The sequence below is a fragment of the Oncorhynchus mykiss genome, chromosome 9, assembly GCF_057628025.1.
Source record: "Oncorhynchus mykiss isolate SJ-2025 chromosome 9, ASM5762802v1, whole genome shotgun sequence".
Taxonomy (NCBI): domain Eukaryota; kingdom Metazoa; phylum Chordata; class Actinopteri; order Salmoniformes; family Salmonidae; genus Oncorhynchus; species Oncorhynchus mykiss.
This window is the reverse complement of record NC_143030.1, coordinates 44,728,709-44,746,052: the sequence shown is the minus strand read 5'-3', so window position 1 is coordinate 44,746,052 and position 17,344 is coordinate 44,728,709. Positions and strand designations below refer to the sequence as shown.

The following is a 17,344-nucleotide window of genomic DNA, read 5'->3' as shown; positions in this document are numbered from 1 at the left end:
CAGCAATGTTGTTTGGTTGTGTTGCCCTGTGCAGCAGATAACCTATTGTAGCCATTTTATTTGTAGCTTATGTAATTGGAGGTTGTATTAAGCCTATACCTGCCATTTACTATTGTATTTAATTCCCCCCTTTTCAGAACCACACACTCTTGTTAAACACGATTGTCAAGCCATACGTTGTTCTGTGCCATTACTGCTCCTCAACTGGAACCTCAACTGGAATCCTACCGGTTTGTCATCTGTGCCCTTACAAGCACCTGGGAGATATATAGGAGAGATATAGTGCTGAGTAAAACCTAAACCTACAGAATATACAGTCCACCAAGTCCTCGACTACATTGTGGTCCAATCGAGATGGATCTTCAGAGCTTTTTCCAGGAGCAAAATGCAAGACCACTACATGAGTGAAGCTTTCACACAGTCAGCAGGTCATCAGAAGCGTCATACAAGGCCACCACAGCATCTATAAGATAGGCTATGTGAGTCATAGACTGTACGTATCACCACACCATAGCACAGCACGGTATGATGTATATGGGCAGGAAGAGGAGTGATATTCTCATCATGAAGGAGTGGCCAAGATGACCCCCTTCTCCTCGTCATGTGCAACCTCGTCCACTCGCCAGGTTCAATGGGATGCTGCCCCAGAGAGGGACCATCATAGCCATCACCACAGAGGGTATGGTTCAGAACCCCAGCTAGCACACAGCCTGCAGAAAAAAAGAGAGCACATGGAGGTAAGCAGAGAAGGCCCCCCCCCCCTCGTTTACCGGGAACACAGGAAGCTGCCAACAGCTTACCAAGCAGGGCTAGAGGAGATCCGGAAAGAGAACGAGAATCTGCGTATCTCTCAACTAGCAGTTCAGAGAGAATTCGGCAAGTTTGATGCAGTTAAACATGAATGAGGAAGCTTGTGGATAAATAAGGTCTGCAGTCTCCAGTCTCCCCTTGATCTAACTAATCAACAAGAGTCTGTCCCGGCTGTACGAATTGAATTGGTTCTCCCAGTCCACGACAATCCCCCACCTGAGCTAGAGGAAGAGTTCAGCGAGGAGTACAGTGAGGAGTACGATAACAATGAAGAGGAATGCGATTATGTTGAGTGGACTGATTCCCCACCATGGCCTACAGAGGGAAAATCAGAGCAGCCAGAGAAAGAGCAAGTAGTAGACCTCCTGGATAAGATGATGAGTGAGTTCAAAGTCATGAGGGATCAGACTACTTCCGCTGCTGCTAAGCAGAGCAGACCAGCATCAGTAGTCAAGACTCCAGGCCACCCTCCCAGAGAGGCTATACCTTCACCGTGTCTCAGAGAGTCAAGTTATCACCTTGATGTGGACTATGGCCAACCTCCTCACCAGGCCAGTGCTGCAACTTCACAGCACTATGTCGGTGCAGTGACCCGGAAGTATTTTCCTCCAAGGGCTCACCTTCATGCAGCAGCCTATGAGCCACGAAGAGCCAAAGGCAACCAGAGCACCCACCAGGTCGCCGACCAGGTCAGGTTCCATGGATACCTAGGCCAGACCCTTAACCCCATCTGCAGCCCACTAGAGGCTTCACCGCCGCAGCAGTGCAGACCTACAGAGGGCCTAGGCCAACCATCCCTAACTTCAACAGCCGTGACCCAAGTGAGTTCGCTCGCACTAGGGAACATCTTTCCAGCTGACGGGAACGAGCTCTTCAAGTATCAGATCCTACTGCGGCGCACAATTGGCCCAGATTCATCTGGGTTTGGGTTTGGCCGGTGTAGTCCGTCATTGTAAATAATAATTTATTCTTAACCGACTTGTCTAGTTAAATAAAGGTTAAATAGTGGGTCACTTAAAGCTAGAAGAAGCCTGCCTAGTGGCAGATTCATACCTCAACTCCCCCCACGCCTTACTCAGACACCATGGCAACCCTGAACGAGAAGTTTGGACAGGCGTACATCGACTGGACCTGTAGTGCGAACTTCTTGAATGCAGCTGTATCCCCACGGCGTACATCGAGAGAGTCCATGACACTGGCTATCTTCTTCAGATGAAACATGGTGTGCCATGTTGTGTGCCATGTTGCCCTGAAGAAGATAGCCAGTGTCATGGACTCATGTGATGCACGCATGATGTGATGTACGCATGTACCAGACATGGATAGACGCTTCAGGGTCCGGCAAGGTTGGTGGAACAACACCTCAGGCCACAGCTATGTTTAGTGACGTCCATCATCGCCCCAACTTCCGAGTTGTTCAGGAACGTTGAGAAGCACTGGCAGGTTGACACTTTACCTTCCGGGAATGAGAAAGGGGTGACCCGGGCAAGGCAAGACCAGGAAGCCGTCGACCTGCTCGAGACCAAGACTGCACACATAGAGGTAGACGGAGTGTGTCGCTACGCCACCCCGCAAGAGAGACATGCCCTGCTTCCAAGCCCCTAAGGAAGCGGTGATGCAGAGCCTTAGAAGCACGGAGACATGGCTTGCTAAGGATCCAGAGAGAGCTGCAGCCTACAGTGCTGAGATACAGAAGCTGGTGCAGGCAGGCTCAGTTCCACGGTCTCAACCTGAATAAGTCCCTGTTGCCAGGACCTACCTTGGGTGCGTCACTCCTGGGAGTACTGAAGAAGAGAGAGAGGAGGAAGAGATTGAAGGGTTAAAAGATGGCAAATCCTGATCATTAGGTTATTATTTTTTTAAATGATGTTGATTATTTTAAATCACAAGGCCAGGGTGTTACCAAGAGTTGGGAAGTTAGCGATTTGGGCAGCATATCTTTTTTTGATACGATTTTATTTAATTTTTTTACATTACCAAACATGCACACAAACATCACCCATGCCCAGACCCACCTTCTCACACCCCCATCTCCAGCGCCCATATCACTCTCTGCCACATGGCCTCCTACTGCACTATTTTGGTGGTCTCCATCGCCCACGAACTTTCAACATTTGGATAGGCCTAATAAAGCATTTGACCTTTCCATTGTGGTTGATTTCCAGTTTTTTTTTTCTCAAGATGATTGATGAGAAAAGTATCATCTCCTCCAATTGGGTATCTCACTGCATCAGGTAGCCTAGCGGTTAAGCGCTTGGGCCAGTAACCAAAAGGTCGCTGGTTAAAATCCCCGAGCCGGCAAAAATCTGCCGTTCTGTCCTTGAACAAGGCAGTTAACCACCAACAACAACTGCTCTCGGGGAGCCGAGGACGTGGATATCGATTAATAAGGCAGACCCCGCAACTCTCTGAGTCAGAGGGGTTGGGTTAAATGCAGTAGACAGATTTTGGTTGAATGCATTCAGTTGTGCCACCACTGACTAGGTATCCATCCCCTTTCCCATGTCTTGAAATATGCAGACAGACGGATTAAAAATACATTTACATTGTGATACTTCTGACAGACACTTTTCGAACACCCCGCCAATTGGACTTTATTGCATTCCCAGAAGGCATGGATTATAGCCGATTGTTGAAATGCAGTTAAATGCATCTAAAATAGACCTAGGTCTAAAATCTAAATATAAATCGCTGGAAAAACACAGAAGAGAGGAGACCAAGAAAAAAACAAATCTGTCTTTAGTTATGCTATCAAAATTCTCAACTAGCGATAGGCTATTGAGCAAACAGTGGCCTTGTTTATTTTATTGGAACTATAGTGGCGATATGACCAGTGAGTGCACATATTCACGGTCTGTCTTTTATTTTCTCCTCCAGGCTAGATGGACGTCAGCCTACAATATGTGTCTCGCCTTTTCATAGGCATCGATTAGATGGTTTCATTCAAGACAAGGTCATTTTTGCCCTAATTCTTGTTTCAAGTTGATATAATATTATTCAAAAGGGTTCACAGCTGTAATGGCTGCCAAAGGTGCTTCCACCTAGTATTCTGGGGTCTGAAGGCACAGCCTACACAATCAAGACATCTTCGTTTTTATTTGTTCATTAATTAGGAACGTGTTTTATAATTTGTCCTTCACTATGGAAAGGCGGAGTAAGTCATTTAGATAAATATTTTTCAATAAATAGGAATCAGTGAAATGTGGCTGAAAAACCAAGATATGACGTTGTTCAACGTATTTGGGTGATGTGAATAAAACGGGCTGAGAGCAATATTGGGTACTAATTTTGTGTTGAATAAGCTATTATTTACACCACAGTTTAGGTATTAACCAGCTATAAAGAGTGCTTTTGTTGACTATTTCAATGTTTCTATTACTGCAGAGAGGGAAACGCCGCAATGGCCCTAAGAGCAGCAGGAAGTGTGTTTCTGGTTCTCTTGCCTGTGGCAAGTACAGCTTTTCATGAGTAGCTACTCTCTCTCTCTCTTATAATCTCTCATCTCTTAAGTATTTCTCTTAGGTAATGTTTCATTTTTGTTTTAAACTTTGTACACACACACATAGTGAGAAAGTAGCATCATCGGTCGTATGACCTAAAGCATGACAGAGGTAAGTATTATGGATCCCCACTGTGTAATCAGCTTTATCAGCTGGTCATTGTTTACAGGGACACAATTGACAAAGGGCCTGTAAGAATGCTCACATTTCTATGCCTGCATTCTCTTCTTTTTTTAAAATCAAGATTGTTTAATCAATTTGCTCTAAACCTCAGTTGACGGGCTAGTACATGCTCAATATGTCCCAAGAGGACAGATATAGTACGAGGACAAGATGACATCTACACATTCCTCATCTCCTTAACCCTGCGAGCCCATCCCGGGCAGAGAACGCAACAGGTATAATCTTGGATACCAAAAAGCTTGTTTGAGGCCGTCTTTATAACGCGTCCACAATGTTTTTAATTTCAAATGACTTGTTAAAATGTGGATAATAATCTTGAAATTAATATAACAATCAAAAAGTAGAGCAACAACAAATGGCGAGTTATATCACACGTGTATTTGTTTGCGTCAGTTTTCGAGGTTTGTCCCAAATGACAAGTTGATACTGAGGTTTAGCCTATATCTTATAAAACAACAACGGACATTTTGTCATTTGAATTTCATGCTATTTTATAATTGAAATGTAGATCAGGATTTTAATCATTGAAGTCACAAGTGTGTCCCGAAGTTGATGGGTCTATTGATCCCCTGGCCACAAGCCTGTATGTAAATCACCCTCGGAGTTTGATCAGCAACACGTGACTACGGAGGGCCCTCCAAGCGAGTTTATAAGAGTGGTTGAGGCAAGTGGCTGGTTTGGGAATCACTGCTAATATTGCTTACTCACAATTAATATAATATTAATATAATAATTTTGACCTTTATAATAAATTAGAGCAACTGCAATCAAAAATGATTAGAATAGCGATGGGACACGCAAAGAAGCATCCAGGGGTAAGAATACCTACTTATTTTTGTTCTACGGTTTATTGCCTCAAGTGACTTAGTCGCCTATAATATTGCAAGACAATTCCTTCTGTCAGTGTGGTATGTGCTACCAGTTGTTGCTCAATTAAATTATAAAATGACTTTAATTGCAGTTTACAACATCAGTTGTCCACACAGACCGACTGTCATTTGGGTACTTGAAATGAAAAATTACTTCTCTAAACAGGCATTACTGCATTTTGCCAAATTATTTGGGTGGTTGAAAAAGTGATTTTTGTCCTCGTCTTGACGTTGTTGGTGAATGGTTTGTTTAAAAGAGGGGCACAAAACTGGCTATTCGCTTATGTGTAGTGACAGTGAGATTTAAAGACTGGAGTTATGACTGAAATAGTACAAAAAAACTATACCATCTCATAGGCTGCATTAGCCTAGAGGTCCTCAACGCAGATCAGCAAGGATTTACATCGGGGTTCTGTCAAAATGGGAGCTTAGAAACAAACTCGAAAACCCCAGGGATCACAGGAGGTTGGTGGGATGGTATCAAACAGGATGCCATTCCATTTGCTTCGTTTCAGACGTGAACCGTCGTCCCCTCAACAGCCTCCACTGCCAGGGATGCAAGTTAGCCTAACCACCTTGTGCAGCAGGATCAACATTTGGACTGCGCCATAGGATTTGCTACCAGTGTCACGTCTGACTATAGATTAGACAAGGCAAACTAGGTCTGCATTTATTTGGCTACATTCACGCAGGCTTGCTAAAGTTATACCAACTTTTTTGAGAAGGCAAAAGACACGCCTTTTGTTAATGAACATGTACAACTAATTGTATCTAACGCTGTTATGCGTTATGGTTTCAGTTCCTCCTTATTTAAAGCGCCAATAGGCCATGTGTGCTAACTGAAGGCAAGTGAACATTGAGGAATGCTAGAAAACCTCAAGACATTAGATTTAAGTCAATACAGTTTATCAACGGACTACATTTAGGGCTGCCCAATTCTGGTCCTGGAGGCCGAAAACGTATTTTTTGTTGTTGCTACCTGGTAATTAATTGCACTCATCTGGTGTCCCAGGTCTGAATTAGTCTGACTTGAAGGGGATGAAAACCAGAAGTGTTTCGGCCGTTCAGGATCGGATTTGGGTAGCCCTGAGTCATAGCTATTTACACTTGGTCTATAGCAGGGACGGCAACTCCAGTACTCGGGGCCTGATTGACACTTGCTCCAGTACTAGCTGACACACCTGACTCTAATCATCAACTAATCATGATCTCCAGTTTAGAATACAATTAGTTTAACCAGTTAGAGCTCTAGGGGCGCTATTTCATTTTTGGATAAAAAACGTTCCCGTTTTAAGCGCGATATTTTGTCACGAAAAGATGCTCGACTATGCATATTCTTGACAGTTTTGGAAAGAAAACACTCTGAAGTTTCAGAATCTGCAAAGATTTTGTCTGTAAGTGCCCCAGAACTCATTCTACAGGCGAAACCAAGATGATGCATCACCCAGGAATTAGCAGAATTTCTGAAGCTCTGTTTTCCATTCTCTCCTTATATGGCTGTGATTGCGCAAGGAACGAGCCTACACTTTCTGTCGTTCGCCCAAGGTCTTAGCAGCATTGTGACGTATTTGTAGGCATATCATTGGAAGATTGGCCATAAGAGACTACATTTTCCAGAGGTCCGCCCGGTGTCCTTTGTCTAAATTTGTGCGTAATCTTCAGGTGCGGTCATTTTCTCCTGGGATTCAGGAGAGAAAGCATGTATCCAAGAACGATGTATCAATGAAGAGATATGTGAAAAACACCTTGAGGCTTGATTCTAAAAAACGTTTGCCATGTTTTCAGTCGATATTATGGAGTTAATTTGGAAAAAAGTTTGCGTTTTGAGGACTGAATTTATGGATTTTTTTTGGTAGCCAAATGTGATGTATAAAACGGAGCTATTTCTAATACACAAGGAATCTTTTTGGAAAAACTGAGCATCTGCTATCTAACTGAGAGTATCCTCATTGAAAACATCAGAAGTTCTTCAAAGGTAAATGATTTTATTTGAAGGCTTTTATGTTTTTGTTAATGTTGCGTGCTGGATGCTAACGCTAATGCTAACGCTAAATGCTAACGCGAAATGCTAACTCTAGCTAGCTACTTTTACACAAATGATTGTTTTCCTATGGTTGAGAAGCATATTTTGAAAATCTGAGATGACAGTGTTGTTTACAAAAGGCTAAGCTTGAGAGATGGCATATTTATTTCATTTCATTTGCGATTTTCATAAATAGTTAACGTTGTGTTATGCTAATGAGCTTGCTGATAGATTTACACAATCCTGGATACAGGGGTTTTTTCATAGCTAAACGTGACGCAGAAAACGGAGCGATTTGTCCTAAACAAATAATCTTTCAGGAAAAACTGAACATTTGCTATCTGAGAGTCTCCTCATTGAAAACATCTGAAGTTCTTCAAAGGTAAATGATTTTTTTGAATGCTTTTCTGTTTTTTTGTGTAAATGTTGCCAGCTGAATGTTAATGCTAAATGCTACGTTAGCCATCAATACTGTTACACAAATGCTTGTTTTGCAATGGTTGAGAAGCATATTTTGAAAATCTGAGATGACAGTGTTGTTAACAAAAGGCTAAGCTTGAGAGATGGCATATTTATTTCATTTCATTTGCGATTTTCATGAATAGTTAACGTTGCGTTATGGTAATGAGCTTGAGTCTGTATTCACGAACCCGGATCCGGGATGGGGAGATCAGAAAGGCTAATAAGGCGTTTTAGGTAAGGCTGCATGGGGAAAATGTATGACACCATTCCAGCCCCCTAGGACTGGAGTTGCCCAACCATATAATATGAAGAGGAAGTTCCATATGAGTCTCCCTGAACAGGACAGACACAGTAGCGTCGTGTGTGTGACCTCAAGCATGACAGACCAAAGTATATTATGGATCCCTCCATTTGTAATCAGCTTGATTAGCTGGCCATTGTTTACTGGAAAACTGTATTGACAAAAGGTGTCTAAGAATGCTCAGATTTCTGTGACTCATGAATGCCATGCTCATGTTAACTCCTTATCTTCTTACCCTCTCATAGCTCATCCCCCAGTTCCTCGTTGTCTTGTTGGGAATAGGAGGAGCCTCTATGTACTTGTTCCGTCTTGCAAATGGGCCCCATGTTAAGTAAGACTCATTCACCCTTACTCTCCATTCTCTTTTGTCTCAATATTGGTTAATCCATTTCTTAATACTATCAAATCAAAACGAAGTAGTGGATCCCCTTTTGCATCGTAAAGCCTAGGCTAAATCAGTTTATGATTGACTGCTCTTGGTAATCCCACCTCTTGTGCAGTTCTAGGGCATCAATTTCCATTTCACTACTAAAGGCCTATACCACTGTTGTAAGTGTTTGAAAACTATGCCTGGCTAATGAATAGTTGCTCGCAGGCAGACTAATACAGTTCCCTCTGATCCCATTTGTATCTGTCCTACTTCGGCCTGCTTTGACTATTGTGTCACTTGACAGCTGGAACAAGAAGAACAACCCTGAGCCCTGGAATCAACTTGACCCTACCTACCAGTACAAGGTACCGTAGTGTTAACACTCGAGCACACTTTAGCTCCACAAAGTGAATGAATCACTATCTTAAACGATTCTTGTTACATGTGACAACAGTGTAATAGTAATGCCTATCAGCCTATCAATAGTACCAGTCAATAATATATTTTTGATCAATATAAGTAGCCAAGAGCATTACTGTGCTTGCCTGGATCATAGACATAAATGAATAGAACAGACTTGGAAGCTCTAACCATGGCATTTGACTGGTAAACTCATGGGTACACTCGCAATGGCTGCCTGGTATTTTGATACAATAATTTCATTGGGATTTTGGAATGTTCTATCAACTGATGCGGGATTGCCATGGTAATGTAGACTGTTCATTCAAATGATCCTAACTGAATGTATTTTTAATCATGTTAGTTGAGTTGACAAATCACAGCACAGATTGAAGGGTACACATTCTGATTTTACTTCCTGGCATGGGTACGCTCAAAACTGCTGCGAGTCCACCCATTATGCCATAATTGACTTGAATGGTGCCACCCTTTCTTTCTATTCATTCTCATTTTTATGGCCTGGATTACGTAAATCCTGCCATATTGTCTTCCCCAGTTTTTGGCCATAGGCACAGACTACAAGAACCTGAAGAAGGAGGGACCTCAATTCTGAGAATCCTTCCTCCTGTCCAAATGGCACAAGGTCCAGCCCACCTTACTGCAGTCAATGTAAAAAGCCTTCAGTCATATTGTTCCTATCAGACATGTGTGTCACTGCTGCTATGCACGTGTTAAACTGCTGTTGGTAGTGGGAAAATAAAGCTAACGAAATGTGAATGCTGAAGATCCGTCTAGCAACGCCAGCCTGGCATGTTGATTCAAAATGGTCTTGTTTGATTTGTTTCAATATTTCAAAAAGAGCTGTGAATTTTGATAACGTTATATTGTACTGTATGAGTTATGGATTTTTTTGTTACAGGGAAACTGTTATTCTGTCTGTTTTGATGTGAGGTGACTGGTTTAGAGATTGCGTGTGATGTTTTATGCCTTTTTGATTAAATGTTTTGGGCCATGCAAAGTGATGTTAATTATAGACGTAGGGCTACTAATATTTGCCGCTCTGGAAAGAATAAAAGTTTGGTTGAAACCCATGTTAATGGCGACATTGTAAATCTAGCTCCTGACAACCTCCAGTTTGTCAGTGTATTTGTATGCATTTAGACTTACTATTTTGTATTGGTTTTACATTGAAGACTTTTAATATGTAGCCTCTGCCATTTTTATTCTTATTGCTTAACTGTAATAAACCTGATTACTGTTAATTTGATACGTAGCCTACTGTAGTCCTCATATTTCAGTGTAATGTTGTGTTTTGGTCGAACTGATAGTTGTTAAATACACTACACATAGCATAAATGCCTGGCTTCTACTGTGCCTTCTCTGATAGACTCATTTAGTACAATGATAGAAATATGCTCGTCAGGACCAGCTCAAGATAACGCTCTCCTTAGACATATTGTAGGTGTACTTAGTATTTTGAGTGGTGATGCAAGCAAGGCTCGCTACCTTGGCTAGGCGATTTACATTTCCTCCTTTTAATGAGATCTGTCGGACGTTTCCACCTGACCCAATTAAAGCGCCCCCTGGCCCAGCTGAGCAAGTGGCGATACATTAAAGGACGGTTCCACCAACTCCATGGGCCTTCCTACAAGTTCTGTCTGGTAATGAGCCTTTTTGTGGGGAGAAACTCATTCTGAGTGGCTGGGCCTGGCTCACCAGTGGGTGGGCCAATGCCCAGTCATGTGAAATCCATAGATTAGGGCCTAATGAATTTATTCCAATTGACTTGTTTCCCTGTAACTCAGTAAAGTCGTTTAAATTGTTGTGTTCACATTTTTGTTCAGTATAGATCAAAGCTGAATCAATGTCTTGGAAGATCACTTAATGATTAATTCCCACTGGGCACAGACATCAATTTAACATCTATTCCACATTGGTTCAACGCATTTAAATGATGTAGAAACAACGTGAGATTCAACCAGTGTGTGCCCAGTGGGTTAGTATTTTACATAACATAACCAAATATAACAGCATAGTATAACGACACTATTACACCAAAAACACCATGGAATTTGAGATTTTAGGATGATGCACTGAATAGTAAAACAAAATCTCGTGTCAAACTCAACAGCACCACTGGGCTTTGATAATATATATATTACAGGAAGGCTATAGGCTATAATTTGTTGACACTATCTGCTGTAATTTGCCCACAAAACAGTAATTCAAGAAGATCTAAATGCATATTCCAATTAAAATGGTTGAGATCAAATGATTGGCCTGCTTCACTGGTAAAACAAAGAATTATCCTATTTGTTCATGATTGAGCGTGATGATGCCTTGGCCTCTTGAAATTAGGTTAGCCTGACTTCGTGTTTGTCTTTGAAGGTATTAAAAATATAAATGTTTCTTGAGACAATATGTGTGGGTATTGGCAGACGTTGCATTTTATGCATGGGATGTGCTGTGAAATGTTTTGTATTCTCTAAAAAGAAAAAGTTCCTGTAGGCACCTTTAGAGGTTCCTCAGATTGCAACACCAGCAGAACGCCTAAAGGAGTCTCCAGGAACCTTTGACCCTGATTAACCTTTTAAAAAGGTTCAAGTATCTTTCTAGGTATGTCCCATGTATTATATTAATAATACAATAATGCAAATAACATTGAGTGGCAAACTTGTAAAGTCACAAATTCATTTGAAATCAAATCCAATTTTATTTGTCACATACACATGGTTAGCAGATGTTAATGAGAGTGTAGCGAAATGCTTGTGCTTCTAGTTCCGACAATGCAGTAATAACCAACGAGTAATCTAACCTAACAATTTCACAACAACTACCTTATACACACAAGTGTAAAGTGATGAAGAATACGTACATAAAGATGTATGAATGAGTGATGGTACAGAACGGCATAGGCAAGACGCAGTAGATGGTATCGAGTACTGTATATACATATGAGATGAGTAATGTAGGGTATGTAAACATAAGTGGCATTGTTTAAAGTGGCTAGTGATACATTTTTTACATCCATTTATCCATTATTAAAGTGGCTGGAGTTGAGTCAGTATGTTGGCAGCAGCCACTCAATGTTAGTGGTGGCTGTTTAACAGTTTGATGGCCTTGAGATAGAAGCTGTTTTTCAGTCTCTCGGCCCTTGCTTTGATGCACCTGTACTGACCTTGCCTTCTGGATGATAGCGGGGTGAACAGGCAGTGGTTTGGGTGGTTGTTGTCCTTGATGATCTTTATGGCCTTCCTGTGACATCGGGTGGTGTAGGTGTCCTGGAGGGCAGGTAGTTTGCCCCCGGTGATGCGTTGTGCAGACCTCACGACCCTCTGGAGAGCCTTACGGTTGTGGGCGGAGCAGTTGCCGTACCAGGCGGTGATACAGCCTGACAGGATGCTCTTGATTGTGCATCTGTAAAAGTTTGAGTGCTTTTGGTGACAAGCCGAATTTCTTCAGCCTCCTGCGGTTGAAGAGGCGCTGCTGCGCCTTCTTCACCATGCTGTCTGTGTGGGTGGACCAATTCAGTTTATCCGTGATGTGTACGCCGAGGAACTTAAAACTTACTATCCTCTCCACTACTGTCCCGTCGCTGTGGATAGGGGGGTGCTCCCTCTGCTGTTTCCTGAAGTCCACGATCATCTCCTTTGTTTTGTTGACGTTGATTGAGGTTATTTTCCTGAGGGTGAACAGGGAGTACAGGAGAGGGCTCAGAATGCACCCTTGTGGGGCCCCAGTGTTGATGATCAGCGGGGTGGAGAGGTTGTTACCTTCCCTCACCACCTGGAGGCGGCCTGTCAGGAAGTCCAGTACCCAGTTGCACAGGGCAGGGACGAGACCCGAGGTCTCGAGCTTGATAATGAGTTTGGAGGGTACTATGGTGTTAAATGCTGAGCTGTAGTTGATTAACAGCATTCTCACATAGGTATTCCTCTTGTCCAGATGGGTTAGGGCAGTGTGGTTGCGATTGTGTCATCTGTGGACCTATTGGGGCGGTAAGCAAATTGGAGTGGGTCTAGGGTGTCAGGCAGGGTGGAGGTGATATGGTTCTTGACTAGTCTCTCAAAGCACTTCATGATGACGGACGTGAGTGTAGTCGTTTAGCTCAGTTACTTTAGCTTCTTGGGAACAGGAACAATGGTGGCCCTCTTGAAGCATGTGGGAACAGCAGACTGGGATAAGGATTGATTGAATATGTCCGTAAACACACCAGCCAGCTGGTCTGCGTATGCTCTGAGGACGCGGCTGGGGATGCCGTCTGGGCCTGCAGCCCTGCGAGGGTTAACACGTTTAAATGTTTTACTCACCTCGGCTGCAGTGAAGGAGAGTCCGCAGGTTTTGGTAGCAGGCCGTGTCAGTGGCACTGTATTGTCCTCAAAGCGAGCAAAGAAGTTGTTTAGACTGTCTGGGAGCAAGACATCTTGGTCCGCGACGGGGCTGGTTTTCTTTTTGTAATCCGTGATTGACTATAGACCCTGCCACATACTTCTTGTGTCTGAGCCACTGAATTGCGACTCTACTTTGTCTCTATTCTGACGCTTAGCTTGTTTGATTGCCTTGCGGAGGGAATAGCTACACTGTTTGTATTCGGTCATGATTCCGGTCACCTTGCCCTGGTTAAAAGCAGTGGTTCGTGCTTTCAGTTTAGTGAGAATGCTGCCATCAATCCACGGTTTCTGGTTTGGGAATGTTTTAATAGTTGCTGTGAGTACGACATCACCGATGCACTTGCATCGTATTCGTCAATGTTGTTGTTTGACGCAATGCGGAACACATCCCAATCCATGTGATCGAAGCAATCTTGAAGCGTAGAATCAGATTGGTCGGACCAGCGTTGAACAGACCTGAGCGCGGGAGCTTCCTGTTTAGTTTCTGTCTATAGGCTGGAAGCAACTAAATGGAGTCGTGGTCAGCTTTTCCGAAAGGAGGGCAGGGGAGGGCCTTAAATGCGTCGCGGAAGTTAGAATAACAATGATCCAGGGTTTTACCAGCCCTGGTAGCACAATCGATATGCTGATAGAATTTAGGGAGTCTTGTTTTCAGATTAGCCTTGTTAAAATCCCCAGCTACAATGAATGCAGCCTCAGGATATGTGGTTTCCAGTTTACATAGTCAAATAAAGTTTGTTCAGGGCCATCGATGTGTCTGCTTGGGGGGGGGGGGGGGATATATGCGGCTGTGATTATAATCGAAGAGAATTCTCTTGGTAGATAATGCGGTCGACATTTGATTGTCAGGTGAACAGAATGACTTGAGTTCCTGTATGTTGTTATGATCACACCATGTCTCGTTAATCATAAGGCATACCTACCCGCCCCTCTTCTTACCAGAAAGATGCTTGTTTCTGTCGGTGCGATGTGTGAAGAAACCAGCTGGCTGTACCGACTCCGATAGCGTTTCTCGAGTGAACCATGTTTCCGTGAAGCAAAGAACGTTAGTCTTTGTCTCTCTGGAATGCTACCCTTGCTCGGATTTCATCAACCTTGTTGTAAAGAGACTGGACATTGGCGAGTAGTATGCTCGGGAGCGGTGCGCGATGTGCCCGTCTCCGGAGCCTGACCAGAAGGCCGCTTCGTCTGCCCCTTTTTACAGCGTCGTTGTTTTGGTTCGCCTGCTGGGATCCGATCCATTGTCCTGGGTGGTGGGCAAAACACAGGATCCGCTTTGGGAAAGTCGTATTCCTGGTCGTAATGATGGTGAGTTGACGTTTCTCTTATAACCAGTAGTTCCTCCCGACTGCATGTAATAAAACCTAAGATTACCTGGGGTGCCAATGTAAGAAATAACACGTAAAAAAAACTAAATACTGCGTAGTTTCCTAGGAACGCGAAGCGAGGCGGCCATCTCTGTCGGCGCCGGAAGTACATTTTGGATTTATTGACTAAAAGTTAGAAATCCAGATATAAGTACAGTGCCTTGCGAAAGTATTCGGCCCCCTTGAACTTTGCGACCTTTTGCCACATTTCAGGCTTCAAACATAAAGATATAAAACTGTATTTTTTTGTGAAGAATCAACAACAAGTGGGACACAATCATGAAGTGGAACGACATTTATTGGATATTTCAAACTTTTTTAACAAATCAATAACTGAAAAATTGGGCGTGCAAAATTATTCAGCCCCTTTACTTTCAGTGCAGCAAACTCTCTCCAGAAGTTCAGTGAGGATCTCTGAATGATCCAATGTTGACCTAAATGACTAATGATGATAAATACAATCCACCTGTGTGTAATCAAGTCTCCGTATAAATGCACCTGCACTGTGATAGTCTCAGAGGTCCGTTAAAAGCGCAGAGAGCATCATGAAGAACAAGGAACACACCAAGCAGGTCCGAGATACTGTTGTGAAGAAGTTTAAAGCCGGATTTGGATACAAAAAGATTTCCCAAGCTTTAAACATCCCAAGGAGCACTGTGCAAGCGATAATATTGAAATGGAAGGAGTATCAGACCACTGCAAATCTACCAAGACCTGGCCGTCCCTCTAAACTTTCAGCTCATACAAGGAGAAGACTGATCAGAGATGCAGCCGAGAGGCCCATGATCACTCTGGATGAACTGCAGAGATCTACAGCTGAGGTGGGAGACTCTGTCCATAGGACAACAATCAGTCGTATATTGCACAAATCTGGCCTTTATGGAAGAGTGGCAAGAAGAAAGCCATTTCTTAAAGATATCCATAAAAAGTGTCGGTTAAAGTTTGCCACAAGCCACCTGGGAGACACACCAAACATGTGGAAGAAGGTGCTCTGGTCAGATGAAACCAAAATTGAACTTTTTGGCAACAATGCAAAACGTTATGTTTGGCGTAAAAGCAACACAGCTGAACACACCATCCCCACTGTCAAACATGGTGGTGGCAGCATCATGGTTTGGGCCTGCTTTTCTTCAGCAGGGACAGGGAAGATGGTTAAAATTGATGGGAAGATGGATGGAGCCAAATACAGGACCATTCTGGAAGAAAACCTGATGGAATCTGCAAAAGACCTGAGACTGGGACGGAGATTTGTCTTCAAACAAGACAATGATCCAAAACATAAAGCAAAATCTACAATGGAATGGTTCAAAAATAAACATATCCAGGTGTTAGAATGGCCAAGTCAAAGTCCAGACCTGAATCCAATCGAGAATCTGTGGAAAGAACTGAAAACTGCTGTTCACAAATGCTCTCCATCCAACCTCACTGAGCTCGAGCTGTTTTGCAAGGAGGAATGGGAAAAAATGTCAGTCTCTCGATGTGCAAAACTGATAGAGACATACCCCAAGCGACTTACAGCTGTAATCGCAGCAAAAGGTGGCGCTACAAAGTATTAACTTAAGGGGGCTGAATAATTTTGCACGCCCAATTTTTCAGTTTTTGATTTGTTAAAGAAGTTTGAAATATCCAATAAATGTCGTTCCACTTCATGATTGTGTCCTACTTGTTGTTGATTCTTCACAAAAAAATACAGTTTTATATCTTTATGTTTGAAGCCTGAAATGTGGCAAAAGGTCGCAAAGTTCAAGGGGGCCGAATACTTTCGCAAGGCACTGTGTATATATATATATATATATATATATGCTCAGCTAAAAAATAAATGTCCTCCCACTGTCAACTGCGTTTATTTTCAGCAAACTTAACATGTAAATATTTGTATGAACATAATAAGATTCAACAGCTGAGACATAAACTGAACAAGTTCCACAGACATGTGACTAGCAGAAATGGAATAATGTGTCCCTGAACAAAGGGGGGGTCAAAATCAAAAATAACAGTCAGCATCTGGTGTGGCCAGCAGCTGCATTAACCACTGCAGTGCGTCTCCTCCTCATGGACTGCACCAGATTTGCCAGTCCTTGCCTTGAGATGTTACCCCACTCTTCCACCAAGGCACCTGTCAATTCCCAGACATTTCTGGGGAGAATGGCCCTAGCCCTCACCCTCCGATCCAACAGGTCCCAGACGTGCTCAATGGGATTGAGATCCGGGCTCTTCGCTGGCCAGGGCAGAACACTGACATTCCTGTCTTGCAGGAGATCACGCACAGAATGTGCAGTATGGCTGGTGGCATTGTCATGCTGGAGGGTAATGTCAGGATGAGCCTGCAGGAATGGTACCACATGAGGGAGGAGGATGTCTTCTCTGTAACGCACAGCGTTGAGATTGCCTGCAATGACAACAAGCTCAGTGTATGTTCCAGAGTACAGGCCTCGGTTAACGCTCATTCCTTCGACGATAAACGAGAATCCGACCACCCCTGGTTAGACAAAACCGCAACTCGTCAGTGAAGAGCACTTTTTGCCAGTCCTGTCTGGTCCAGTGACGCTGGGTTTGTTGTGTCCATAGGCGACGTTGTTGCCGGTGATGTGGGGGTGAGGACCTGCCTTACAACAGCCCTACAAGCCCTCAGTCTAGCCTCTCAGCCTATTGCGGACAGTCTGAGCACT

General features: G+C 43.3%; 1 protein-coding gene across 1 annotated transcript; it reads left to right on the top strand.

Moving 5' to 3' along the window:
- The first annotated feature begins 5,112 nt into the window (after nt 1-5,112).
- On the top strand, nt 5,113-10,184 carry LOC110532049 (cytochrome c oxidase subunit FA4). Its single transcript, XM_021615648.3, has 4 exons — nt 5,113-5,308; nt 8,394-8,479; nt 8,823-8,883; nt 9,474-10,184. Exons 1-4 carry the CDS (start codon nt 5,267-5,269, stop codon nt 9,528-9,530), a joined length of 246 nt encoding a protein of 81 aa, XP_021471323.1. The 5' UTR covers nt 5,113-5,266; the 3' UTR covers nt 9,531-10,184.
- Nucleotides 10,185-17,344: the final 7,160 nt, after the last annotated feature.